General features: G+C 43.9%; 1 protein-coding gene across 3 annotated transcripts; it reads left to right on the top strand.

The window, feature by feature from the left end:
- Positions 1–27,648, top strand: KCNK12 (potassium two pore domain channel subfamily K member 12). 3 transcript variants are annotated; one of them, XM_056488441.1, is made up of 4 exons: positions 1–352; positions 16,993–17,884; positions 21,322–21,439; positions 27,411–27,648. In XM_056488441.1, the coding sequence occupies exons 1-3, from the start codon at positions 1–3 to the stop codon at positions 21,356–21,358; spliced, it is 1,281 nt and encodes a 426-aa protein (XP_056344416.1). In that variant the 3' UTR covers positions 21,359–21,439; positions 27,411–27,648. The 3 variants fall into 3 exon arrangements, with proteins under 3 accessions (XP_056344416.1, XP_056344415.1, XP_056344417.1); XM_056488440.1 differs by having other exon boundaries at positions 22,977–27,648; XM_056488442.1 differs by lacking the exons at positions 21,322–21,439; positions 27,411–27,648 and having other exon boundaries at positions 16,993–19,047.
- The last annotated feature ends 280 nt before the right edge of the window (positions 27,649–27,928 follow it).

The raw sequence follows: 27,928 nt of genomic DNA, 5'->3' as shown, positions 1-27,928 counted from the left end.
ATGATGCCCCCGCGGGGGGCGGTGGGCTCCTGCCGCCGGCGGCGCCTGGCGCCCCTCAACGAGGACAACGGGCGCTTCCTGCTGCTGGCCGCCCTCATCGCGGCGTACCTGAGCGCCGGCGCCACCGTCTTCTCGGCCCTCGAGAGCCCGTCGGAGGCGGCGGCGCAGCTCCGCTGGAACCGGACCCTGCACAACTTCAGCCGCATCTTCAACATCAGCCTGCCGGAGCTGCGCGCCTTCCTGCGGAGCTACGAGGCGGCCATGGCCGCGGGCATCCGCGTCGACGCCCTGCGGCCCCGCTGGGACTTCCCCGGCGCCTTCTACTTCGTGGGCACCGTCGTCTCCACCATAGGTGAGCGCGGGCCCGCCCGTCCGGGGGATGCCGCGGCCGCGGCCCCGTCGTTATAGCGACCAAAGTTTGGGGAGAGGCGCCGCCGCGTTGCTGTGGCAACCGGGGCTCGGCGGCGCCGCCGGGTCCCTCGGTCCCCGCTGCCCTCCCGTCCCGGGCGTCGCGGTCCCGCCGCCGCACGGAGCCGGGCACCGGCGCCGTCCCGCCCGCAGCGCTCCGCGGCAGCGCCGTCCCTCCGCGGCCGACTCGTGCTGCCGGCTGGGCTGCCCCGCTCCGCCGGCCCGGAGGAGCCAGCCCGACCGGCGGCTGCCCGCCGAGAAGGGCTCGGTGCGGGGAGAGGCGGCGCGGGCAGGTGGAGATGCTGAGCGGGAGCCAGGCTTTGGCTGGCTTGGTACCGGCTTTAACTGCCGGCAAACTTTGGATGTGGATGTGTTTAAAGACTCGAGGAGCGCCAAGCCGTGTGTCTTCCAGCTGTAGCACAAGTGTATCGCTGCAGCCGGCTGCAGTTTTTTACATCCCGTTGGTGTTTAGGAAGACCAGCACTTTGTAAAGCAAATGATGAGTTCTGGTGGGAGGATTTTTTTTTGTATTTTTTTTTAACTCTGTGGCTATCTACTGCTTTTGAACTATTGCTTGAGAAATCCTGTCCCTGAACACGAGATCTTAACTCTGCCAGTTTTTAAGTTTTGTTGGAAGCCAGGTGTCTTCTGAGTGCAAATGTCGTGTTTTCCCTTTATTGAAGAGGAGGAAACTCTCAGCTCATTATTGTGTTTACATTCATTAGGTATGGAAAATGTTTTATCAATAGTGACTAATCCATGTAGTGGTATTGTGATGGTGAGTACAGGAGTGTTGTCAGGTATTGTTACTTTTTGCATTGAAGAATCCAGTTAACTTTTGCTTTGCAATTGCATTTGGTAGCCCAGTCATTAAAGCACCTTTTTAATTAAGCATTACACTTTCTTCATCATAGGAACATATATTTAAAAGAGTTCATTTGGGCTGATCAGAATGAAAGAACAAAAAAACCAATGTTTTAACAAACCTATTCTTTCATTACACCTGCTGTGGGAAACAGAAATCTTCAGGTGATGTGTAAACATTGTTTCCCTGCCGACTCTGGCTTCTTCTCTCTGAGGTTATTGAAATATGAAATGTTTCCTCTTGCTTTGCATTTCCACCTCCACTTCCTTGCCCCATCTGCAGTCATTTGTGTCTGGGCAGAGGGATTGAGGAGCTCAGCAGGGGATTTTGACAGGTGTAAATGGCAGAACCAAGAGTTGTGCTTCTCATATTCCTGTAGCACCAACCGAGGGCAGTGCTCTCAGAGTCAATAATGTCACATCTCCTATGCCAGGAGGAGGCTGAAGGCTGGTTTATGTGCAACAGAGGCTGGATTCTGACAAGAGTTCCCCTCCTCTGGGAATTCTGCCTGCCAGTGCATACTCCTGGGTTACTCACAGTACTTGGTGTGTCTGCCTGAGTCCCAGCATCCTGAGGCTGCTGCACTCCATCCATGGAGCTCGTGGCTTTTACAGATGAAGAGGAGCTCAGTGCTTCTCTTGGTGTGCCTCTTCAGGCTGCTGCAGCTCGAAGAGGCAAAGCCCACAGAGAGCTCAGCTGCAGCGGGTTTCTTCCACCACACGGTTGTATTGGGTTATTTTTGGCAGTTCCGCCCAGCAAAAGCAGGAAACCCCCATGGACTAACTGGTTGTTCCACTAGAACACGGTGCTGTGCTCTTAGTCAAACCTGCTCAAATCTGGCTTGTGGTCCCAGCACGGGAGAAACCAAATGGGAGGGCAGCAAGGTGTCACCTGGGAGAGCAGTTCCAAAGCCATTCTCTCAAGGTCCATGCTTTTCCCTCCCTGCCAGTTCATTTGTGTGCCTACCCACCTGGATTGCCTTTGATTCCACTGTCAGCTCACACACCATCCTGGCTCTGAGCAATTTGAGTTGCTTTTGTGTCATGCTTAATTGACAAGAATGCTGTTTTTACCCAACCTTGCCAAGAACTACCAGACATGCAGAGTCAAAACAACTTGCCTTCCTCATCAGATTCATGAGTTCTATGTGTCAAAGCAACTTTATTACTCCAGCTAAACACACCACCATCCTAGAGAGGTGGAAAGCTTCCTTACTCACTGCTTAAAAAACAGACTCAGTGTCTCTCCAGGGTAAATCACCCACAGGTTACTCAGCTTCTCATCTCTAGAGGATTCCAACTTGCAGGAATCTCGCTTTGTCTTTTCAAGCCCTCGCTTTATTCTCAACAGTTTTCATAAAACTACTAAATCTTTCACATGTAGGCATTGAAATATAGTCATCCAGGGACAGGGCTGCAAGTCCCCCTGGAGTTTGTGTTAGCTGAGCTGAGAAAGACTCCAGTTCTTCATCCTTCTGTGAAGACAAAAATTAGGAATAGCCAGGCTGGGAGAGAACTGTTGCATCCAGTCTCCTTGAGCAGGACCTTTGCAAGCCAAGCAGCTTCCATCTCTTAGGTGCCTCCTTGGCTGCACCTCTGCACTTCCCTAATTCTTCAGGGGCACAATCAAACAGTCTGGGTGAGAAACATTTAATGGGATCTTTAGGAAGTGAGAGTTGAAATTCCAATTTTAAAGCATTTTCCTGAATGGTCCACAATTTGTGTGCCTTACAGTCCATAAAACACCCTCTTGATAGCACTCTGGATATTCAGTTTTTATTACTGCATTGTTTGTGCTTGAATAATGAAATGTTGAGTCTGTTTTCATTAGACACATTTGGATTTTCAGAGCTATGTAAAAATCCTTCAGTCTAATTTCTGATTGCTTGCTGTCAGACTACACCACCTATTCAGTCATTATTTTGCACTCCAAAAGATACTGGGTTTCTAGGCAATTATTATTATTATTCTGATTTCTTTAAGGAGCAGCTAGGTGAAATTTATTCTTGGTTCTTTGGTGTAACTGACTGTAGACTTTGGTTTTCAGTTGAGTTTTTTTACTTCCCTCCACAAATGCACGCCACCTACAGTACCCAGCACTTTGTTAAAAACTGAAAGCAAAAGTATAACTCAGACCAGATTTCTTCCTGGTGAAATGTTTCAGATGCAGGCATAATCAGTTCTAGCTTTCCCTGTATTCTGGTAGCAGTGACTTATTCTGCCCAGCACACAAGGCAACTCTGGAATGCCTGAAGATCTGGATTTCTGACTCAGTCCATGAGTCTAGACTTTGTACCCAGATTTTTTCCCCTCTTATGTGCTAGAATATACCTTTACTAAACAAGTGCCTGTATAGTAGAACATTTTGAAACATAGACTCACATTTTGAAACATAGACTCATTAAAATTGGATTCTAAGCCTCTTATCTGTAAGTACATATTTCAAAAATCAAGTGATAGAAGATACTAGAAATCCATACCAGGCATTAAAAAATGAGGTCATGTGAAGTACTCTGACATAAAGTGATTTTTCAACACAGTGGTTTTTTATAGCACCTTTACTGTGGGCAGATGATTTTGGGATGGAACATGTCTGGGTTAAGTGTGCTTGAGAAGTGCCCCTGGGAAGAAGAGATGCAGGAATCCTCTCTCTGTGCAGCTGTGCAGGGGTTACAGGTGTTGGGGGGCACAGTGTGTAGGAGTGAGCAGGACTGTTCATGCTTGCTTTATCCCTGAGGTATCCTGTTAAATGACTCAGTATTCCTGTGGACTGATTGCTCCACCCAAAGGGAAGGGGCATGCTCTGCTCTTAAGTAAGAGACACAGCATTCTGTGTTTTCTGCCATCTCACTGGCTTTGGCAGCTGTTCTCTCCTTGCTAAGGGTGTCAGCTAGGTTAGACCTCTCTGGGTCCTCTGCAGGGACCCAGCAAACTCAGCAGCACTTCTGCCTGTGCTCCACAACCTAAGCACCATAGCCACTCACTTCTAAGATATCCTCTGGCTCTGTATCATAGTCTTGTGAGAATATCTGTCAGTCCAGATGTTCTGGGGGTGATAATTTAATGGAAGTGATGTGCAAAGCACATTGGACAGCTCAGTAAGCACAGGTGAGATGTTGGCCTGCACTGCCCGGAGCCAGGGGGTGAGAGCAGGCACTACACAGGATAATTTGGGAAGAAATCCCACAATTAACCTAGATGGTCTGAAGGTTTAAGGGGTACATACATGCATTGTTGTGTTCCAGGATGTGGAGCTGCAGCCACAGGAGGTTCTGGCTCTCTTCTCTCCCTGAATGCAGCCTCTCTGTCTATATGGCAAACATAACCACAAGGTGACAGCCAAACCAGGGTAAGCAGCAGTGTTACCTCCCCAGGGCTCTGCAGTTCTCTGGGGTTCAGGCAGCTTTTGCAGAGGTTTCAAGTTAAGGGGGAGTTGACCTTCTTAAAGTTAAGAAATAATCAAACAAAAGCGAATGAGAAAGCAGCTGGAAGAGCCAGCAGTGTTATTAAGCTGCAGTGTCAGATAATTTGTCTTTGCCATCCTGTACACAATCTGCAGGCAGAGTGAGAGTGTGTTCCAGGCAGATCTGATTCCTTTGGTGTGTGTCACATTTTGATCAATGTGCTGGTGGATTCCTGAGAGTTGTTTTCTCGCTTGGGTAGTCTCGGTAAAGAACAGAGAGCAGGAGGCTCAGAGGGCAGCAGGTCAATGGTCAGCATATTTCTGTGCAGAGTTCTGTTCCTACACTGATTTTCAGATGAAGAACTATCACCATAGCAATGTTTTCTGCTTGCCATAGCTGCATAGGAGCATTAACTTCTTTGGGTACCACAGGCAGGAGTTTCCTAAGCATGTGGCCATAGGTTCTGCTCTGAGCAGGAAAGTAATCTAAATCACAGCTTGCTTTCTTGTAGTTGAGAGCAACAACACAAAGCTTTACTTGGAATGCATCCATGTAATTATGCAGGTGACTTGAGGAATCCTCACTGAAGGGTCACAATTAAATCATTTTGATCCTGAATTTGTTGGGATTTTATTCGGGAGGGAAAGAGAGAGGAACCCAAATACTTGAAATAAAACCCTTTCTAAAATAAAATAAAAAAAAAAAAAAGAAAAGTATTATTTTAATTTCAGTGCTTTTTAGGGCTTGCCTGCCCCTGTAGGTTTATGCCAGCCACAGAAAATTAAGCTTTCACTGTGCTTTGGTCATCTAAACTGAATGATCTCTACAGAGCAGTTCAGATTAATCTAAGCATTTCAGGTGTTTCTTTAGTATTAAACCCTAGCTAAATGTTTCAAAACATTGACTTCTCCATCGGTTACTGATGTTAAGGACAAAGACATTTCACTTCTTTTTGCCATGGCTGTGGAGTTTGATGTGCTCAACTGGAGCACTGAAATGTGAGGTCTCCAAATTAAATGTCAAGCACCACAGCTTCGAAGAGCAGTCATCCAAAAACCAAATTTTGCCCAGCATCTCAGAAATTAGGGGAGATTTTATACTGACTTATGAGGTGTTGGTTGGGATTTGAAACAAAGACCAACTGGAGTTTCATGGATTCATGATTCTCCATTTTTGCAGCCTTCAGGGTGCCTCTAGCTCGGGTCACTGAAGGAGCAATGTCTGCTTAGCAAGCATGTACCTCCTGCTTAGCAGAGCATTCCATTAGGTCTTCAGTGACAGTCCTGCAAACACCTCTATTTTAGTTCCCTGAGCATTTGAAGAGCTTGTAGGTGTGATTGCAAGCTGGACACTGGTGTGCCAAAGCATCCCTTTGGCAGCTCTCATCCACGTGTGGCTCCAGCCAGTCCGTGTCTGTGACCCTGTAAACCAGCTGTCATGCCTGTGGTACCTCTGGGGGATCACAGTTACTGGGCTCATCAGCTGCCCTGTTTGCTGCAGCCTCATAAAGCCAAATCCTGCTTGAAACTCTATGGCCTGTGGTCCTATGAAGCTCTGCCAGTCCCTGGAATCTTCCCCCCACTTTGTTCTCCTGGGGATATTCCCCTTTCCTTCTCAAAAGGCTCATCTACTGCTGCCTGCTCACCTGCCTTTCCCAGCCTGAACTTCTCCAGCTTCTTCTGCCTTCCCCCAGTTAGTGTGTCCTTCTCTGCTGGTGATTTGTTTGCTTGATTAGCTTGTTTGATGTCTTTACAGTCTTTCATGTTAAGAACTGCCAGAGAAGTCAGAAGTAAAGCTTTACAGTTTCTCTCTATTCCTCACCATACTCATCCCCTTTCCCTGGTGTTAATGCTGCTGTTGACCCTCATTTCTTCCTCAGTTTGTTTCTTTCTTCTCTGATTGTCTTCATTTTGACACAGTTCCTATGGATTTCATCATTTTTTCTCACTTGTACCACAGGGTTATCTTTGCCAGCACACTGTCTTGTTTTTATGCTAGCTTTAATTGCTCTTCATTGTGGAGAGAAGAGGAAAACAATTACAGGGTAGTTCTGTTGACAATTAACTTCATGTAACATTACCTACTGCCTGTGGTGTGCTGGAAAATACAATGTCATTTCTTTATTTTAATGAATGCAGTATTACCTTATCTTTGAAGCTGTTAAGTCAAAAAGAATTTTGCCTCTTGCCATAGTAGCATCAGGGTTAGAGTAACAGAAAAACAGCTTGGAACATTTAATATGCAATTTTTAGACTGACACAGCTTGATATTGAAAACATAGCCTTTGGCCATGATCTGAATAAGCCTTGCTTACCTATATCAAAAGAGACAGTTTTTGTAGTGTGTCAGCACCAAGTGCATATCTGAGGGCATTTTGGGAAAAGGACAAAAATTAGGGTTCATGCTGGTGAGCATTTGAAATGTGAAAGTCTTCCTGAGCACAATAAATGTTTGTAGTGATAATAAAAACCTTTTGTGAATAGAAACACTCTATTATAATCCAAAGGGCAATTTCATAGCAATCCAGACAAATAAAATACCTTCTCAATAGCCTGCTTCTGCTGAAGTCAATAGCAGACCAGTCTGCAGAGCCTTAGGAAATCCTGCCATGGGTACTTTATTGGCACACCAGGTTTATAAAGCAAATCCACTTGTTATTACCATGTAAAATACATCCCCTGAGCTCAGTGGGTCTGCTGATGGCACTGGCTGGTACACCTGGGCATGAGAAAGTTTCAGTGCAATCTTTCTTGAATCAAATGAGAAGTAGAATGAAAATTAAATCTAATTGCATTAGACAAGACCAAGCATTAGCAGCCTTTACAAGTAATTAAAGCTTTGGAGTGGAATAAGATAAGAAATTGAATGGTTTGATGTTAACATATGGGATTACTTACTGTGGGTGAGGCAGTGCTATTGCTGGTGTTTAAAAATCCATAGCAGGTGCATGAAAGAAGCAGTAATACCTTGGAAACACTTGTAGCCCCACAGCAAGTCCTCTCTGGATTTTAACCTTTCTGAGCTTGTTCCACTGCAGCTTCTTCCCTTCAGAAATTATTGGCCAAATGTTTCCTAGTCATTCTCAAGTCTTACACAGGCACATTTAATCACACAAACTGCAGCCAGAAGAAATGTGCCCATGTGAGAGCTGAGTGAAGAACTAATTCAGTAAATTTCAGTTAAAGGCAGCTAAAATGCCTTTGGTTATTCATCATTATATGTCCTGTCATCTTGTTGCTCAGCCTGAGCTTTGTGCTAGCAATATATTTCTGTCTCCTGAGGTCAGACAGAAAACACAGTGTCACTCAAGCTCAGTGTGCATGCACTCAGGTTTGCTTTATGCCCAGTGGAAAAAACAGGGGGGAGTGACAGCAGTGTAAAGGTCTTGAACCCGAGTTGTGAGTTTCATGAGAGAGGCAGAAACAGGCTGTTTGATATGATGATTTGCTGGCTTACAAAAACTGCTACTGGCAGAGCTGCAAGGACCAGGAAAATCTCAGATAAACTCAGAAGCTCAGAATTGTCTTGGCAATGCAGCAGAGTTGTTCAGTATCATTAAATTTAAAAATAGTCGAGGGAAATGCATACTGAGGAAGGAAGAGTTAAATGAAGAAGTAGAAATGGGAAATAACTGGTTGGTCAGCGGTTCTGTCACCCTCTATTTCTGTTACAGTAACTTAAAATCTTTGTGCCTTCATGAATGAATTGGAAGAGCTGCCTGAGCAAAAAGATACTTGAGAATTTGCTTCTTTGCTTTCAGCTGAAACTTCATAAAATAAGGGACCCGTGAAGGTATATTTAAACCATTAAGAAGCCCAGATTGGTTTATCAGAGTTTTTCTCATTAAATTGTAACTGTAGAAGTTTGTACAGAGGTTTAGGAAAAAAAAAAAAAAAAAAAAAAAAAAAAAAAAAAGAGCCTAACAGTGGAAAGGATGTTTTCATGTTTAGGGCCTTTTTATCCCTTGGGTACATCTTTGTAGGTGAATTCTTTGTAAAGCAGAATAGCTGAGACAACTATCAAGAAACAGATGTTCTCTGAACACCTACCTACACAAACACCAGTGGCAGAAGAAAAATATGCCACAAGTCTGTTGTTTAATCCAGTCAAAAGATAAGCCAAAAGCATAACCATTGAACTGCCTTTCCCATCTCTAAGGCTCAGAAAGCCCACAAGTGGGGAAATATGACACAGACCAAGATCACTTGGGAAATTTAAACAATGCTGTTTCTTAGCCTGAAAGGAGAAGTGTTGTGAGATGTGCTGGCACTGAAGTGACAGTTCATGTGCAAGTGTTCTTTAGGAGCCAATAATGCCTCAAGAATGTAACAAAATTTGGATGCCATTATTCTTTTTCACTTGGAGTTCAGGGAAAAGAGATGGCTCAACCTTAGGTGTACACAGACATCTGAAATGCAGCTGCAAGTTTCAGTAAACAGCAAAAGCATGTGTGTGGATGGTTGGGAATGACAGGGCATAAGCTTTTCTCTGTTAGGGTGTTGCTTAGATACATGATTATCCACAAAAAAAACATTCTCCAAAAAATATAGGGAAACAAGAATGGAAGCAGCTTTAAATGATGAAAAATTATGGTTGCAAAAGAAATCTGCTTCTGAAACTGTTCACCTAGAATCACCAGCTGGATGAGGACTGTAGGGAGGTCAGAGGAGGTGGCAGTGTACAGCTTCAGACACTGGACACATCTTAAGAGCAAGAAGGGATTGGTGATCCTTGGGGCCCATGAGCTCTACTGTCATCCATATCCATGGTTGCTGAGACACACTTCATCTATTTCTTGGTTACCATGCTCTTGTTTTCTGTGCATTTGTAGAAAGAGTTGCTCTAAATGCAGGGGTGTTTCCTCTGATGGTTTCAGAAACCCCTGTGTTTTAGGTGATCCTGGGCAGTGCAGTAAGCCAAGGCAGGTGTTTCTTCACACAGCCTGGATCATGAGCAGGGTTGGATACCCCCCTGATGGCTGTTAATGAGAGTGTGAAGACCCTAAGCCTGTAGTGCAAAGGGGAGATTTTCACTGTAGTACAGCTTTGTCAAACAGCTGTGGAGCGTGTGGGATATATTTTTCCATTATTAACACCACCACCATTTCAGAGAAGATTACAGCAAAATGGTTTTCCCCAGCTGTTAGAATAAGAAAAGGAAACAAGCCAGAAGCAGACCCTGCAATCATCAGGTGTGGAGGCAGCCACAGGGAGCAGCCCTTGGCTAATTTAGATCAATGTACAAGACAGGCTGCCACCAAAAGAAAGAACATGCTGCTCTTATCTCCTTTTTCTGGAAGTCCTCCTTTGTGAGGTGGTTTGGGGCTAGTTTAGGCAACACTATGCAATATTCTTTCTGTTTTAACAAGCCATTGGAGTGCTTTGGCTGTGCCAAGGGGCAGAATAGCTGACAAGACAGGAGGGCATTTAGTAGCATCTTGCTGAAGACTTGCCCAAGAAAGGCAGCATAAAATGAAGAGAATCATTTCAGTCTTGATTTTTATGACTGTAAACCATAGACTGGCCCCAAGAGTTTAGCAGACAAGAAGATGGTATTGTTTATAAGAACAGTAAAACCTTAAGTATAGAAAGAAAGTTTATGAACAGTATGTTAGTAGAGAAGGGAGATTGTCACGCCACAGGACACGTCCATCCCTTTACAGCCAGTTCTGCAAGGACAGTGCCAGTTTTAGGTCCTGACTTTCTTCCTCTCTGTGTAGTTTGAATTCCTACTCCTGGTTTTCATCCTTCTTTGAGCTTTATTCTCCACCACCTCCTTTTAGGAGAGATTCCCTCTCCCTCATTCAAAACCACAGTCTGTTGCAGTAGGATTAGCCAGAAACTGAACTTAAGCTTGCCAAAGATTTTGAGCCTCAAGCCTGTGACTCTCCCCAAGTATTCCCTCTTCAAGGGGGCCTGCTTAGCAAGACCTTGGGCCAGAGCTGCTGCTCAGCTGGCAGCACTGATGGCTTGGCACAAGTCAGTCCCCATTTGCTTGTACAAGGTGTATAAAGAGCAGCTGGCCCCAGCCAGAGAACCATAAAACTGATTTAGAGACACTTCTGCTTCTTCCTTGGCTTGGTTCTGTGCCAAAGCAACTTCAGCAGACCTCCTTCTGTATTTATTGGGTTTTGTCTTCAGGATAATGGCATGTAGTAGTGAGCAAGGGTGGACCTGTTTTGTTGGTCTTTGGTGTGCACTCCTTTGCAGGCTGCACACAGAAAGGGAAATATGCAGTAAAGCTGGGAAAAAAAGCTTGGCTGCTTGTGCTGAGTGAAAGGAGCTGCTGATGGTGAAGCTGAAGCCCCAGCATTTATCTTTTTAAGGGCCATGTATCACTCAAACATGCAAAAGTTAAGCCACTTGAGCTGGTAAGTGTGCATGCTGAGTGCCCACTAGAGACTGAAGATCTTTCTTGGAAAGCTCAACTAGAAGGTGTCAGCTTAGAAAAACACACTTGGGAAACCTGCTGTGAGGAGAAGCTAAACGTTCAGGAGCAGCCAGGTTTTGAGAGGTTATTGCTGTCTCCTTCCCTCAGGTTTCTTTGGGGCCAGCCCCAGTGCTTAGTCAAGGCACAGTACCCCATCAAGGTGGTAACAGCTGAGGTTTCTGAGATGAAACCTTGCCCTTATTCCTCTCAGTCCAGCATATCCTTCACCCTAAATACATTACTCAGGCTGTATCACACATGACAACCTCTCCTTAGGTTGTGGGTCCCCTCCTCACCCCCCTGACATTGCCAGGTGTCAGCCCCACTCTGTGTCTTGACATTCCCATTTTCAGGGGATTTCATGAGACAGGCTTTCATGCAGCTTCTTACCCCTCAGTTGGCTGCCTATTCCTCTTTATGGCAGAAGTCCTTCATCACCATCTCCCTTAGAAAATTTCCTCTGCAGAGCACGTGAGTGCTCTGTTCAGTCACAGCCCCCAGCACCTCTGGTGATCTCCCCAGCACTTTCCATCACACCACTCTCTCCAAGGAGCCTCTTACACAGCATTCCCATGGGGCAGCCTCTCAGGACACCCTGCTGGTCTCCAGAGATGCCTGTGGGCATTGCAGTCCCCTTGCCCATGTGCTGAAAGGACCATGTGCTGCCAGAGAAGCAGGGCAGTCCCAGCACCCCTGCCTTGATGGAGCTGCAGCTCTGGCACACGGGGCTCCTGCCCAGCCCTGCCTCCTGTCCTCAGCCGAGTCACAGCTGGCAATAACTTTGGCTTCATCTGTGTCATTCACTTCTACAGAAAAACACTGTTCTCTCTTAGTCTCTTTTTATACCTTTCATGTGCACCTAGTACCTTAAAAACTATTTATTATTTCACCTTTTGATTGTATAATATAATTGTTACAAATTTAATATCTCTTTTTTTTTTTTTTTTTTTTTTTTTTCCCTAGGGGAAGCTTGTCTTATTTTAGGCTTACAATTATTTTTAAACCCAACATACATTAAAAAGGAATGAATATGTGGCCATGACCTTTTATCCTGTGATTTAAAGCATGGCCAGCAGAGAAATGCCAAGAGTGATTGATTCTGGTGTTCACCGATGTAAGGCATCACAGCACTTTGGATAACCAATAACCTGATCTATTTTGTGTGTAAATAGAATAACATCAGTGCTGTAGAAAGCCTGTAATAATCACCTAGAGCTCTTTGAAAGTCCTTAAAGTTCAATTAATCATCTCCTGGCTCTGTTCTGCCAGCATGGCTCCATTTGAGTAGCAGTTGTCTCACACACCTGACTTAATGTTTCACAGGTGGAATGAAACAAGGAGCACCAGCAGAGACATGGGTGATTTTTAACTACATTCATTAGGCTTATCATGGTGCTCTTTCCTGGATGAAGGGATAGATGGAATGATTATGGAAGTCAGTCCTTATTTCCATGGTCACTCAGTATTTTATCTGCCCCAGTACATGGGTCACCAAGGACTGCAAGCTTGTGTGTGATACAGGTTAGGCCAGCCCTAGAAACTGCAGTTGTATCTCATTTATTCAGAAATAGCAAGGGTCCAGTTTAAAGGTGCTGGACAGACTGCTGCTGTGTTTGCAGATCCTAATCTAAATAAGATCAAATGAGATTTCACAGCAACTTTTATATTAAAGGCTTTGCAGTAGAAAAGCTCTAAAAAATGTACTGTTTGAGCACAAAGGGCTCAATTTTAGTAAAGCAGGTTGAGAAAGATGTTAAAGGGAAAGGAAGTCTCATTTGTAGTCTGGAAATGTGGAGCTGGTTGGAAGAACTGACTTATGGTATTCCCACTCCCTGGATAAAAGCTCTGGATGCAGCAGTTTTGTCAGCTCCAAGCTGTGACCCTGTATCCAAGGCAACTGTTTCTGGATGTTAGGTGGTAAGGAGCTAGGGAATAAATGAGAGGCAGTTGTAAAATACACAGGTATGATTCTCAGGGGAAATAATGATGAAATGCTAACAGATGGGAAAGGGTGGAAGGAAGCACCAGAACCCAAACATGGGATTCAGAATAGGATGTTTGGTTCCTACATAAGTGTACAGTATGGTTTATGTGCCAGTGAAGACCAACCAGGACTATTGGAGAACTGTGAAGTAAAGCAAGTTCAGAAAAGACAGGAAGCAGAAAAACATGAAAATTGGAGCTCTTTGTTCCTCTGTTGTGTTCTGTAACCCCCATCTCTCAGCCTTTATGTTGCAAGAACTTCTTTCCCTCTGGAAGCAGCATTCTGGTTATAGTTGTTTCTGTTGTTGTTTATCTCTGAGGAGCCATTTGTTTTTACTTTCCACCATTTTAGTTTCTTTTTATTTCCTTGAATATAACTGCATGATGGTTATGTAGTGGTATGGAGGTGATGCTGCTTTGATGATCTAAGTGCTGTTTCACTCTGGGGTTTCAAATGATTGCTCCAGTGTGCTGGCCTGCTGTGTGAGTGAAGTCTATGGCAGGACACCTGCATAAGAAGAGCTGGGGTGGCTGAAAAAGGCAGGGACACATTATGCCCTTTCTTGTGTTGTTCTTTTGTGGCTTTCTTGTGTTCAGTGTTTGAAGTGACCAAAACTTTATTGCATCTCTGGGTAAATACGTATTTACTGCAAAACTGTCACCCCCTTTAATCTCAAAATACAGTAAGACAAGATCATTGTCAAAGTAATTTGACTGAGAGAAGAGCTCACAAGTACTAAAGCTGCTATTCCTTTGTCTTCTGGCATCAACCATCTCTTAGTCATAAGAAAGTGAGTAAAAGAAAAGAAAGCAAGAGCAACAGGAAGCATATGTCACAAGTTTGTCCATCTGTTCTACCTCCTGAATCCATCCCTAGCTTAAGTAATTTAAAACTCCAGATGAGCAGAATGGTAACCACAAACCTGCTATGCAAGTCAGGATGAGGGTCTCATTAAATGCCAGCACTTAACCATGAGAGGCTGCTGAAGAGAGTTTGTGTCAGCTCCTCTCTTACTGATTCTCTCTGGGGAGGAGAAATATCAACTAGCTGAAATTAATGCTGTCACAGAGCTTGTATCTGAGGTGGTGGGGCAGAATTGGCATGAGGGAGGTTCAGACATTGCATCTGAGCCACACCAAGTCAACCCCAAGGCACCTGTAAAATGTGTCTCAGGGCCATGAAAAGCACAAAGCCCTGTTGTGCTTTTTTCCTTGCACTGTGTTGGAAGCACAGGCAGTTCTGGATGAGTTTGCTTCATCCAGGCATCACCATCAGGTGTTCTTAGCCTTGGCTGAGGGCTGAGCTCAGAGATGAGGTGCAGAACATACCAGGACCAGCTCCTCATGGCTGGGGTGACACCAAGGGACAGACACAGCTGGCAGAGGAAGACCCTGCACAGAAAGCTTCTCTCAGCCAGCTGGTGACCTAATGGATGTGTTTCAGTGGTGGCTTGGCAGTGCTGGGGTAACAGTTGGACTCAATGGTCCTAAAGGTATTTTCCAACCTAAATGATTCAGTGTTTGCCTGGCCTCACTTTTTCCCTGCTTTATGTATTAGCATTTCATCACTGTGATGGGCCCTTTCACCTTGCCTAGCTGCATACTGAACTTTGGTGTAATTTTGCTTCAGCATCAAAAATACAAAACTTGCCCACTTCCCTTGAAGGATCACCAGGAAATACTAAAAAGCTTCAGCGCATTTACAGCTTGATCCAAGCTGTCGCTGTCTTTTCTTTTTTTTTTCCCTCCTAATTAATAAGTGTGTCTAGCCATATGTGTGACAATAAAGCCATTTATTTTGATGGTGATGTTCACATGCTTGCTGTGAAGCACATGCTGGAGTGCTTTGCTGACAAGGCACAGGGGGAGCAGATGCCTTCTCCATAACGAGTTGGCTCTGTGTCCCTAGCTGGCAACCACAACAGGCTCCCCAGCTCCTTCTGAGGACCAGGCACTTTCAGATGCTCATCATTAAATGAGCAGACTGCTGTAGCAGCCAGCCCAGTGCAGAGAACAGGTCCACCCATAGCAGGCTTTGTGAGGTCTGCTCAAAGGTGGTCTTGTTAACACTGCAGGATGGAGAGACGGTGGGTCCAGAAAGCAAAATGTAATAACCTCTTTGGTAATATTTTCTGGTAGTACTGTGCAAGTTTTTCACTGACTTTTACACAAAATACTCTTTTTACAATGATGCTTTTGATCATGAAATCATAGAATGGTTTGGGTTGGAAGGGACTTGAAAGGTTGTGTATTCACATGGGCAGGGACACCTTTCACTAGCTCAGGTTATTCAAATTATGAGGCATAGGCTGACTTGCTGGCACACAGCTGTTTCTGAGCCGCCAAATCTGTTGTGAAACTAGAATTACCTCTTCCCTCATGCTTCTTCATGTCACTAAAAAGATCTGAGTTTGTCATGAGCATTTACATTCTTCTATCAACCAGTGGGAAATTCTCTATCAACAAAGTGGGAAGGGAGCACAGACAAACTACCCAGAAAAATTCAGTCATTGCAAAAATAGATAAATAGATTTCAAGCAGCAATCTCAGCTCATTATATATAGGCAGTATTATTCTGTTGGTGTTTATAAAGGTGTGTCATGGTAATAAACTGGATGTAATTATTTCATTATACTATGTAATGATTTCATTATGCTCTATGCTTTTTCTTCACAAACTTCTGTTTATATAGTCTGGTGTTGATATTTACCCCTTGAATATGTTATTTGCTTGGTGTTTTGGGGGAACAATACAGCAGTGAAATTTCAGAATGTGGATTTTTCACAAAACTTTATATTAAATGTGGTTATTTATTCACTGGACATAAGCAGTCACCTCAGTCCTGTCAATATGTTTTTTGCCTGAGTCACCAAATGTTTTTACAGGGAAGAATAGCAAAATAAAGCCAATACCTGCAGAATGAGTTTCAGAAGAATCTTCTTGAGATAGGATTTGAAATATATGTAATCTTTTTCATAAGATAACTGGTATCAGCAAATAACATGGATTTATTTATTTGCATGCAAATTTGAGTTCACTTTTGCTGTTTCTTCACCATCTGTTAGCTACAAGGCATTACTGCTTACTTATAAAACTTTGTGTATGAGTAATGTTATAATAATAAGTAATATTACAATAAGTAATTAATATAAAGAATAGTAAAATTAATATTGTTGCAGAGTTTGTATACTCTGATTTTTCTATTCATCTGTGCAGCAGTGTTTTTCCCTGCTGTAATTATCCATCTGCAAGTTCCCCATACCCCCAGTCTGCCAGGCAGCTCTGCTGCCTGATGGCTTTTCCTTCCCTCTGTGATGATACCAGGTGGGCTAGTCACAGCTGGGATTTGGAAAAAACTTAAAAGTGCTGTTATTTTTAAAACAATATTCAGTTATTTGGGGTGTGGGTTTTGAGTTTGTTTTTTTTTCCTGTTATACAACTTATACAACTTTTTTTATATACTTTTCAACAACTGTTGAAAACTTCTGTCTTCCCAGTGGGAATGGTATATAATCAGACCCCTATGACAAAAATGTTACACTTGTGAACAGAGAACTTAAACTTTCCATCAGGTCGTGCTGGCTGACTCGTGGGAGCAGGAAAATGGCCTCTTCACCTCATTGAAAAGGTTTGGGCTCAGTGGGTCTTCCACCTGCATTTTGAGTGGTTTTGCTCTGTTAATACAGATGATAATCCTCTCATCTTGCAAGGATTTTTTGCTGACTTTTGAGTTTAAGTCATCCGCTTTAACTTTTGGCGCCTTCTTCGTTCTTTGCCGAACTCAGTTTCGTGTTGGCCTAAGCTGACTTGGAGATATCACTCCTTTTGTCCAGAGAGGTGGGAGCCTTGTTAAGGTACATATATCCTGAGTTACTAACGTTGCCCATTTATCTCCACACTGTAGGTTTTGGAATGACCACGCCAGCAACCGTGGCTGGGAAATTATTCCTCATCATTTATGGCCTTTTTGGGTGTGCCGGGACCATCCTCTTCTTCAACCTCTTCTTGGAGCGCATCATCTCCCTCCTGGCGTTTATCATGAGGGCTTGCTACGAGAGGCAGCTGCAGAGGAGTGGTCTCCTACCTCCCAACTTCCGAAGGGGGTCGGCTGTGTCCGGGGTGGGCAGCCTCGTGGGCTGGAAGCCGTCGGTTTACCACGTCATGCTGATCCTGGGAATTTTCGCTGTTACCCTTTCCTGCTGCGCCTCCGCCATGTACACGGCAGTGGAAGGGTGGAACTACGTGGACTCCTTGTACTACTGCTTTGTCACCTTCAGCACCATCGGCTTTGGAGATTTGGTAAGCAACCAAAAGGCAACGTACCAACATCAGGGATTATACAGATTCGGGAACTTCATGTTTATATTACTGGGGGTGTGTTGCATATACTCCCTTTTTAACGTCATCTCCATCGTAATCAAACAAATTTTGAACTGGGCGTTGAAGAAGTTGGAGTGCCGGTGCTGCCCCAAGTGCCATAAATCCAGCAGCCGGCTGAGCCGCCGCAACGCCATCACGCCGGGAGCGCGCCTGCGCCGCCACAACGCGGCCGCCGAGGCCGAGGGGCAGTACGACAGCGACACCGAGGGCCGGCGGCTCTCCGGGGAGATGATCTCCATGAGGGAGCTCACGGCCTCCAGCAAGGTGTCGCTGGCCATCCTGCAGAAGCAGCTGTCGGAGACGGCCAACGGCTACCCCAGGAACGTCTGCATCAACACGAGGCAGAACGGCTTCTCGGCGGGCGTCGGCGCCCTGGCCATCATGAACAACCGCCTGGCAGAAACCAGTGATTCTAGGTAGAGCTTCTGGAACTCCTGACGTTTCTTAAACGGAAATAAAGCGCTGGTCGGGGTGGAATTGCCACTGTAAGCTACTGGAAGGTTTTACAGTTCAGAGACAGCCTTGGTATTCGTTGGGTGTTGAGCGTTTTACTTTCTGGGGGTTTTATAAGTTTTCTTTAATATGCAGTGAGATCTTTGCCATTATGTTACGATTTTCCCCTAAGGGAGTTTTAAATGAGGCTTGGATGTCTTTGATGCAGAATGTGGTGCAATTATAGAAGGATGATGTGCATAATTAGGATGGTGTCAAAACCAACATGTTCTTCTTCGGAATAGAGCCTGAACCCAAACTCTCTGTTAAAAGGCATAAAGCGGGCAAGTTGGGCTCCAGATTCAAACATGGGGTTGGTAAGTCTTGGGTGACTGGTATCTCACAGCTTGCTGAAATCTGGTTCTGATCCTGAGCCTTGTACTCAATGCTCTTCAGCAATTCCTTGTAGCAGCCTCTATATGACATGCACATGGGTGACTGTGCTTCCTTCAGTAATCCCACTGACTCCTGTGGCAGAGCATGGAATGGGCTGATCTCTCCTCCTACAAACGATGGGGTTAACCAGGCTTGTCTGAAAGACCACCAAAGACCATGTTCAAGTGTGCAAAACTGTTCCTACCTATGAATAACAAAACAGTAATTGTTGCCTTCAAGAGCTGATTTTGTTTAATGCAAGAGAGGCTGGTATGCACCTCTGGTGTCAAATGTTTGCCTCCCCACAAAAATGCTTACTTTGTTACTTTCTCATTGAAATAAGTCTCTAAAATGAATGTAGGCTCTCTGTTGTCCTAAATTTGCACCTTTTATTCTGCAGTATTGTTGCAGAGATTCATGCAAATAATTTCCTTGCAGTTCTTTGAGGTCCCCAACCATGCATTTGTTTCCCACAAATCTGACTGTGCAGGTTATACAGAAGAGCATTGCTTTGGAGTTCCCCCTGAAGCTGGCTTCCCCCAAAATGTTGATACCAAGTCATAAATTGGCCTTTGCTACTGCTGCTACCATCTTAAGCTGTATTTAACCTGTGCTAGCCCAAACCACTGAAGAGCCAAAAGCAATCCTGGTCTAGAGTGTGTAGTTTAGCTTGACGAGTGGATGCAGAGGATTTGCTGGAAACCTCTTTCAAAAATACATGCACAGCTCTGGATCATGGGCTAAATTCTCTAAATTCTCTCTACTACACTATGAGGATAATAAAAAGGCTTCTGCTGATTCCAAGCAAGAAACAAAACTTAAGCTTGTAATCTGAGAAGCCTCCTCTTGGAAACTTACTGGAAAATTTGTAGGCAAGACCATGAGTAGTAGGTTGATCCCTGAATAAATTGAACAAGCTGATGAACAAAAACTAGGAGTATTAAAAATGTTTGAAAATATTTCCATGAAGTTTTCTATAGATACTTTTCTCTATTTACTTTGTTTTGCATGGGTTTGGAGTAGCCATCATTTTTGCTTCCTTTTAAATTTGTAGCAGTGCAAAATGTTTTGGAATTTACCCTTGGAAAACCAACTTTAAAATTGAGGTTTTGCACACCTGAGCCTGCCAGCTGAATTATGGTGGTGAATGTATCCTTTTCCTAACAAAAAAAGCCATCCCACATGGGTCTGTATCACACTGTAAATGTCACAGCTTTTATCAAGATGTCTTTGGCCAGAAACAAGCAGTGATGATGGTAATGTGTTTCCAGCTGGCACAGACTCACACTTGAGGTTCTGTTGTATGGTAGGGCTGCATTCAAGAGGCAGGAGCTTTCTTGGTGGCAGAGAGACTCCTCAAGGTCCATCTGTCAGTGTGCCTTCCTGTCTGTGCACCCATCCTGTTTAAGGAGGCAGGAAGAGGTGTTTGGTGCTCCTTTTGAAGCCCACTGAGGGACAAATTTAGGCAGGATGTATAGGGACAGGTCATGGTCTGGAAAAGACTGACTGCTGGAAGACCCAGTTCAGGCAGGTGCCTTCCAGAGATGCAAGGAGGAAACAGCACTGGCAGGGAACCACAAGAATGAGAATTTGCTATTTCCACTTGGGATTACCCCCACAGGTGAATCTCTTGCTGTGATGATTTATGTGTTTGTTTATCAAAAGTGTGAATGGAACCCTGCTCTTTTTTTGCAGCCTGGCCTCTCTTAATATTGTATCTTGGTGCATTTGTCATCATGGGTACTATTACTCATTAGAATTATTACATAAATCAGGGCAGACAGGCTCTGTCCCAAAGGACTTAGAAGTTTGAACAGATGGGGCCCCAAGCCACAGCAGAATTGCCATTTAATTATTTCACTCATAAAAACAGAATTACCTGTTTATTATTTTGCACAAATGTATCAACATTCTGTGAGCTCAAGAACTCCTATTTTTATGGTAACAAATTTGCAAATTAAGGGTTTGGATTTTTTCCCAATGAGTTGTTTTAAAGGATAAATACTACAACTATGATTAGGATCCTGTTTAAACTGTAAATTTGTGAATTGTTTTCAAACTACTTATTTCAGCCTGACAAATAAGTAGTATGAAATTATATGTACCTCCTCAGTATTTTTTCTGAGTCCAGGCAAAGGCAGATTCACAGTTTGCTGTAACATGATTGAAATGTTTCCAAGTCTTTCTGGTACCACCAGTCACAGGTGTGCCTGTGCAGGACCCTGTGCAGTTCTTTAACTCCAGAGGAAGCTGGACCAGAGCTGGGCATCTGAAGGGATTTGGGCATTAGATTGCTGCTCTGTTCACTTAGATCCAATGTTTACTTGCACCCAAGGTCCTTGATAATCTCCATTCTGCTTCTCTTCAGCCTCAGAGACACAGAAAGTGCATGCCCAGTTATTTAACAGTGGCCCTGTTGCTTGCAGGTCACATGTCCCCAGAAGCTGATACAAGCCAACCACAGGGACCACCAGGTCATTTCTAATAAAAAATCCCCCCTGTAAAAATCCCCAAACGCATCTGGCTCTGCAAAGCTCAGTTTATAGGAGGGTCAGAGCTCAGTTACTGACCTGGGTCTCACTGGGAAGCACCAGCCAAAGGGTGGCCTTGCAGTTCCCTCATGTTCAGCAGCAGAAGTGTTTTTCAAGGATGCATGGAAACCAGATCTCTACTCTTCAGCCTGCCAGCCCTACCTGGGCACCCATCACCCCTGTGCATGAGAGCACGAGCCAAGAGGACATAGGGGGCTTGAGATCAGTCTTTCCTAGTCCCTTGTGCTCTTCCTTTAGCTTTTTTTTTTTTTTTTTTTTTTTTTTTTTTTTTTTTTTTTTTTAATGAAAACTCCTCTTTGAACATGCCAGACTTGGGCACCTAACTCTTTTATGGTCCAGCTTGGATTCCCCAGGGCAGCTCCATTCATGAATTAATCCCTAAACATGCACCAGTTGCACCAAGTGCAATTCCTCCTGGTATTTCATTTTCACAGACAAAGCAGATACCAGCAATACCTGGACACAGACTGAAGCACAAGAAATCAGAAGGAAACAGAAGGAACACAGTGAGAAAGTGAAAGCACACTGCACTAGATTGCACTTTCTTTTCAGGTAACATGGGAGTTGTATTACATTCTTGAAATGGGTTGGGTTTTTTTCAAATTTAATTATGGATAGCCTTGAAAGAATATAGTTGAGTTAGGTTTTGAAAGTTCAGCTTCCCTGATACAAGCAGGACTAACTCTTCTCTGACATAGACCAAGACATCCCAGCTGCCTGCTGAGCCTACAGGCAGCACAGACCTGAGCTCAGACCCTGTGCCCCAGATTGGTCTTTTGCTGCCTGAGCCCAGGGAAGAGCATTCAGGAGCAGCAGAAAGCTGCAGGAATTGGGACTTCTCTGTGAGCTGGCCCCTATTGAGACCAGAAATGAGCTGCCTGGGCAAGGGAGATCCCATGTTCACCTGGCACCTGCACTCATAGCTTGCAGATGAAAATTAAAACTTAGGTGAAAACCAATGAGCAACAATGACCAAATTCAAGTGACATCTTCCCTTAACCCCAGAGGTCAGCACAGAGCAGTCACAAGGAATAATTCCTTGTGAAACCTGTGGCACTGGGCAAGTCACTGCATTGACCTCTCAGGGTCTGTCTTCCCTGTGTGTGTCTTGGACAACGTTTGGAGTCACACCAAGATGTCATCTGGTTTTCACTGGTTTCTTCTCATCTGCAAGCACAGTTCTCATTTTGAAAGGATTGATTGATTTCCTTGCAGTGCAAAGGATGTCCTTGGGACAGTGTAGATAGATCTCAGAGCAATCTGTGACCTTGGCTGCAGAAGGCAGTGTCTGAGGGACAAGGCTGTGCTTCCCCTCCCTGCAGAGGAACTGTGCACACAGAGGTTCTTCAGGCACTTACCAGCTCTGATGGCAACCAGGATTACTGGTGGAAGGCAGGAATCCCACTGGGATTCTCTGGTGGAGAGCCCTCTGGGGCTGCCCTGTGCTGTGCTCAGGTTACCCAGAAATGGCTCTGTTGGTGTAGTGCTGCTGTCCCAGCACAGCTTCAGCCCTGGCACTCAGTCTTTTCTCCTCCCCAGCTTTCTGGGTGAAAATCTGAGTGTACTGTGGCCATTTGCCCATATTTCAGTCATGCCTTGCTGCTGAAAGACTTTAGCAGGGGTGGAGGTCATATAGCCAGGCATGTGTGCTCAGGATAAACCTGATTGCCTGTGTGGGATGAATTTATGACTATGGAAATTAGCTGTAGCAATGAGACCATTCTCACATTTTAGTATTTTTCTAGCCTTTAACTTGAAAAATATTCAGTGGCAAATCAATGTTCAGAGCTAATCTCAACAAAATCATACTTTGCTGATTGCTAGCCTGGCAAATCTGTGGGTATGGCTGCTGCTCTAATTGGATTACTAATGTGCCTTTCCAAACCAACATGTCTGCAGTGTTACATTTAAATGATACAATAAATGCTGTGTTACATAATAAATTCAATTAGGAGAAATGACTACTTGACTCACACAAAATAACTAATGAAGGGTGCATTGCACATTGTACAACAAATATGCAATTTCTTTTTTTTTTTTTGTGAATATGTCCATATTTGAGCTCAAATTATGCTTTTATGAATGCTAGGAAAAGAGAAGCACAACATTGTGGAAAATAAAGGAAAGTATGGAAAATTCCACTGAGATTTGACACAAAGGCTGTGCATGTTAGCACATACCCAGTAAGTGGTTTATTATGCATTATAAATACATTGTGTAGCAATGGCAGTGAGGAAGGACTGCTTTAATTTACATGGCCTCAGTCTGAATGCAGCTACCAATAAAGGCACACACCTTTTTTCTTTCTCTGTTTGCTGAATGGGTGACATCCACCCTCTAATTACAATATCTCTTTAAACCCTCAAAAAGAAAATGCAATTGCCCTGCATTTTGCATAGGCAAAAAGAGGTCTGAGGTCAAATCCAAACTTTCAACTCTAAGGATCCAGAGTGGTGTAGTTTTAATTTTGAAGTGGGGCTGCAGATGTGCAGCCTTCAAATGTATTGTGTTTTGTCCTTCCCTGGAAAAAAAACAGAGGGAGTAAATGCAGATACAGTTTATTGCAGATTGCCTAAAAAAGTCTGGTGATTTAGCATGAGGGAAAAAGAATAGAGCAAATGTGTTATTGAGGAATGAAAAGCATGGGGAAAGGAAGAAGCTTAGAAGTGTTCTCCAGCAAATCCAGCAGAAAACCAAAGACTTGCTCTGCATTCTCTCCTGGGTTTATTCCTCATCACACAGTGCTGTGACACTGTCACCCCCCAGGAGCTCCTGTGGCAGCAGGGACTCAGCCACCTCCTCTGGAACGTGGAGAGGGGTATTTTGTGAGACACAGGGGGAAGAGGGACCACACTCAGTCACCATCTTCATTCAGCACTGATTTTAGGGAGTCAAGTGCCCAGCAGCCATGCTGTGTTTTGGGTGTATCAGAGGTGCAGATTCCCATGCCTCCAAGTCCTCCTAGTCCCAGGGCCATGTCATGCCCAGGTGTGTCCCAGCCAGCTCCCAGATCCAGACCTGGCATGAGGATGTAGCTGGGTTTGAAAGTGTGTAATATCCCAACATCCCATCATCAACATCCCAAGTGTTTTCAGGATCAGACCTTCAGCAGGTGATGCATTTTCAAACCTAAGGAATACAAAGATGTCCCCATATTCCTTTTGTACTTTGCAGACTGTAAGAGTGCTTTTAAAAGCCAGTGAGTCAATGCAAAATTAATGCTTTTATAATAAGATACTTACACAATGTGAAAAAATTACTAGTATTTCTGACAATGTGCAAATCAAGCACCAGGTTTTCTCAATGGGTATAATTTCTTATTCCATGCAAGTAAAATTATATACAGGAAATTTTTTGGTCGTAGTAACATCCATGGGCTGCACAGGCAGTGCAAGAATTCAGTTCCAGTTTTATTGTAAAACCTCAGCATCTGAAAGCACAACACCTAAAAAATGGTTTGGGGATTGTTTGTGCGGGGGTTGTGTGTGTAAACATTGTTTATTTACAAAAATAAAAATGTTATAATTCTACATACACAAACCCATTTTTAGCTCACTAGAATACTACTTTGTTGGATACACTCAGCAAAAATATTATTTCCAAATTTCAAGCCAATTAAATTACTCGAGTTTCGAGATAATCTGTTGAAAAATATTCCTGTTTGTTTTGTTTCTTTTTGAAAGGGTACAGCTTGGTAGATCCCTTTAGCTGAGCTGGAATTGCTATCTCCTGCTACAAACCTCAAAATTTTACTTCTGCAGCTAATTCCCCTGGTTTTGGTATTTGCTCATTTCTGCGTTGAATTCTAGAAGGAACTACCAGCTCTGTGCTGTTTTCTGGTTGGTATCACTTTCCTTTTTGCATTGATTGCAAATTAGCTGAAATATTAACACCAGCAAATGTTCCCAGACACACAAAATTAGTCAATTTTCTGAATGTTTTTTAAATTGTCTTGTAAAATCTAAAATCTGATTGTAAATTACATCATGGTTGGAACTGGCAAACTGAGTCTTTTTTCTACCAACAGAATTGCTTGACATGAATTCTGTGAAGGATGCTAATGGTTCCATTTTGTGTAAAAAGACCTGCCTATTTCATTTGCCCATTTTATCTAATTTGTTTAAAATTCTTCAAGTCAGAAGTATGTACATTCCATTTGGAAAATGCCCTATGCTGTACATTTGCTCCTATGAATAGAGATTGTGGAGGGATTGAAACTGAGCCTGCCTGTTTGCTGCAAACAGAATTGCATGTATAAACCTTCAAAACCTCAATATTTGTACCTGTTTGGCCATTGCTAACCAAGGGCATGCTAATGCAATTCCAATTCAAGCAAAGAAACATAAATCACAGGGCTCAGCTGGCTGCTGACCACTTTTATCAAAAAGGCCACAGAACTACAGGGTCAAAGGATGGACTCTTGGTCACAATAACATTATTTTGGAGGTTGGTCTGGTGGCTGGGAGTTGGCCAATACTAAAAAAGTAAAAAAGATAATGGACATAGCATCAAGCCTCTTTTGAGAAGCAGAGCAGAGTGTGTAGCCTGTGCTGGGCAGTTTCTGGCCACCTTTGAGTCCTTGGTTGTTCCTCCTGCACTGGCAAAGCAGCAATCCTACTGTCATCCTTCTCTCCTCATAAAATGGGTAGAGAGATTTGTTTAGGCTTTCCATAGGATGACAGCATATATAAATATTACAAGATGAATCAATTACCAAGTCTGGCTATATTTGCTAAGAGATCTTTATCAGTAAAAACAAGAAAAATTGTCTTACCAGTAGAGTGAATCAACAAAAGTGAGTGGTGTTCTGAACAGAGAGTAAGGTGCTAAAATATACAATTGGACCCCAAAGCTCAGGCATGTGTCACAAAATTATCATTCTTTTCCAATGCTCAATGCACCTGCCTCTTCTGGGGAAAAGCCTTGATTTCTGCCAGCACCAGGCCATGCAAGGCTTTTATTTGCTTTATCTGTAAGAAAGCAAAATACATATGAGGACATGCCTTGGTGTGCACAGCACTCAGAGCTAGACTTGCCTCCATGCCTGCATTTAAGCATGCCCATGGGCCATGGATACTGGTCCAGCCCCCAGCAGAAAATGGACAGAATGGCCCTGCCTTGGGGTGGTTTTTGGAGAGTAGTTGAATGTCATGGCAAGCCACAGCTGCCTCCTCCAGGATGGGATCCATCCCACAGCCAGCCCTGGTCTGCAGCCAGGGATTGTGCTGCCAGCAGAGTGGTGCAGATCATCAGCAATGTGCTCTTATCCCTGCCTTCTTAATGGGCTAAAAACAGTGGAAAACAGATCATTTTCTATTTTAATGATCAAAAGGGTGTTGTCCATTATTCACAGCCTACACACAAGATGTTACCATTTTCAATTTTCCTGCACTGATCATTCAGTCCATTTGGCAGCTGACCTTCAAGTGTCATGGCTTTTCAAAAAAAAAGGAGGAAAAAAACCCAAACAGAAAACTCAGACACCCATTATCAGCATTTCAGACAAGCAAAATAATCGTGGGTGAGGTGGTAAGGATCTCACATGAGAAGCTGTGAGCAGAGCTGCCTCTGTTTGCAGCAGCTAGATGTTTTCATGGCAGTGGGAGAAGTTTGGGTTCAGGAGAGCATCAGCTGGGTATTTGGGGTGCTGGACATTGCCCTGCAAACAGCTGCAGCACCAAAATGGCAGTTTTGGAACAAATTTCTGCAGCTGTTAGGGATATTTCATTACTGAAATCAGAGGATGGCAGCAAGTGTTACACAAGCAATTTACTGTCACTGGTGCATATGGGTATTAGCCAGGGACATTTTTAACTACCCAGAGAAATTTCAGGTGGGTGTTGATCAGAAAAAAAGGACATTTTGCCATCCAGAAACAGCTGCAGCAGGTCCCAGTGCCTGACATCACTTGTACTCCCAAAGAGTCAAAGGGAGACACAGAGATTACCTAAAGAAGCCAAAAGAGATGGTAGGGTCTAAGAAGCAAGTATTCCTGTGGCTTGAATCTGGAGTGACTTGGTTGAATTGCAGGTAGCAAATAGCCTAATTAAATAGATGTAATGACTTAAATGCCTGCAGAAGTCAAAAGGAGATGCATGTATTTTTCTATCACAATTTTGGTTGTGCTAACCAAGTTAAGAGGTGAATTGAAGAAATACAATTTCCTGAAAATTGTTGATTGGAACACATTGATTTTTTTACTCTCTTTCAGATAATGCTTCCTTGCAAAACATTAAACTGGAATAAATTTCAAGATTGAAATCTGTTTAAACAAGTGGCAGTTTTAAAAATGCTTTAATCCTGGGTTGACAGGAACTTAGCCTCCAACTCATGCCATAATTGTGAGTGCTCTTAATGAACCAGTCCCACTTTTGATATCAGCTCAGGATTTTCCCACTGTAAGATCTTTGAATGAAGAGAACTAAAAGCCATATACAGAGCCAATCAAACACAGATCATGTTTCTACTGGTTTGCAAACAAAAATGGGTATTTTGGGCTTGGTATTTTGGGCTTTGTTCACAGGAGCATGGTTATGGATCCAGAAGGCAGAGGCAGTGGCAGAGGATGTGTGTAGCTGCTGGTTAAGGACACTGTGGAAGAACCCACTGGTGGTGTCCAGGGAATATTCCTGTGTGGTTTTTAATGCCATGAAACGTGATCAAGTATGAATTCTCTTACATCTGGGAGGATGTCAAATTCCAGGTGATGTTTGGAATGTTGCAATTAAGCTACTGCAAAGACTTTTGAAATAAACAGGAGAAAAAACATTGTCTGGGATGTGTGTGCAAGTCCTCTTGTCTTTTCTTCTGAGCATGGGGGGTGGAGGTGAGGCAGAAGCACCTCCTGGGTCACAGACCCCCTTGGAAATGTATGGAGCCATATGTGGAGACCCCACAACTCCCCAGATGCTGTGTGGTGGAGCAGAGACAGGTGGGATAACAAGTGGTGGGATGTGCTGCCCATGTACCCAATGGTCATCTGTTAAATTCTGCAGCTGAGTGATCCTTTGCTTTGCAATAAAATAGAGAGCAGATGGAAAC

This window comes from Oenanthe melanoleuca, chromosome 3 (genome assembly GCF_029582105.1).
Source record: "Oenanthe melanoleuca isolate GR-GAL-2019-014 chromosome 3, OMel1.0, whole genome shotgun sequence".
Lineage (NCBI taxonomy): Eukaryota > Metazoa > Chordata > Aves > Passeriformes > Muscicapidae > Oenanthe > Oenanthe melanoleuca.
This window is presented reverse-complemented; position numbering and strand designations above follow the sequence as displayed.

What these genes read in the sequence shown, in the direction of transcription:
- KCNK12 (XM_056488441.1), top strand. Translation starts at nt 1, where the DNA reads ATGATGCCCCCGCGGGGGGCGGTGGGCTCCTGCCGCCGGCGGCGCCTG. An exon ending in CACCGTCGTCTCCACCATAG is followed by an intron (nt 353 to 16,992) that starts GTGAGCGCGGGC and finishes TCCACACTGTAG; the next exon opens with GTTTTGGAATGACCACGCCA. An exon ending in GCAGAAACCAGTGATTCTAG is followed by an intron (nt 17,885 to 21,321) that starts GTAGAGCTTCTG and finishes TCATTTTCACAG; the next exon opens with ACAAAGCAGATACCAGCAAT.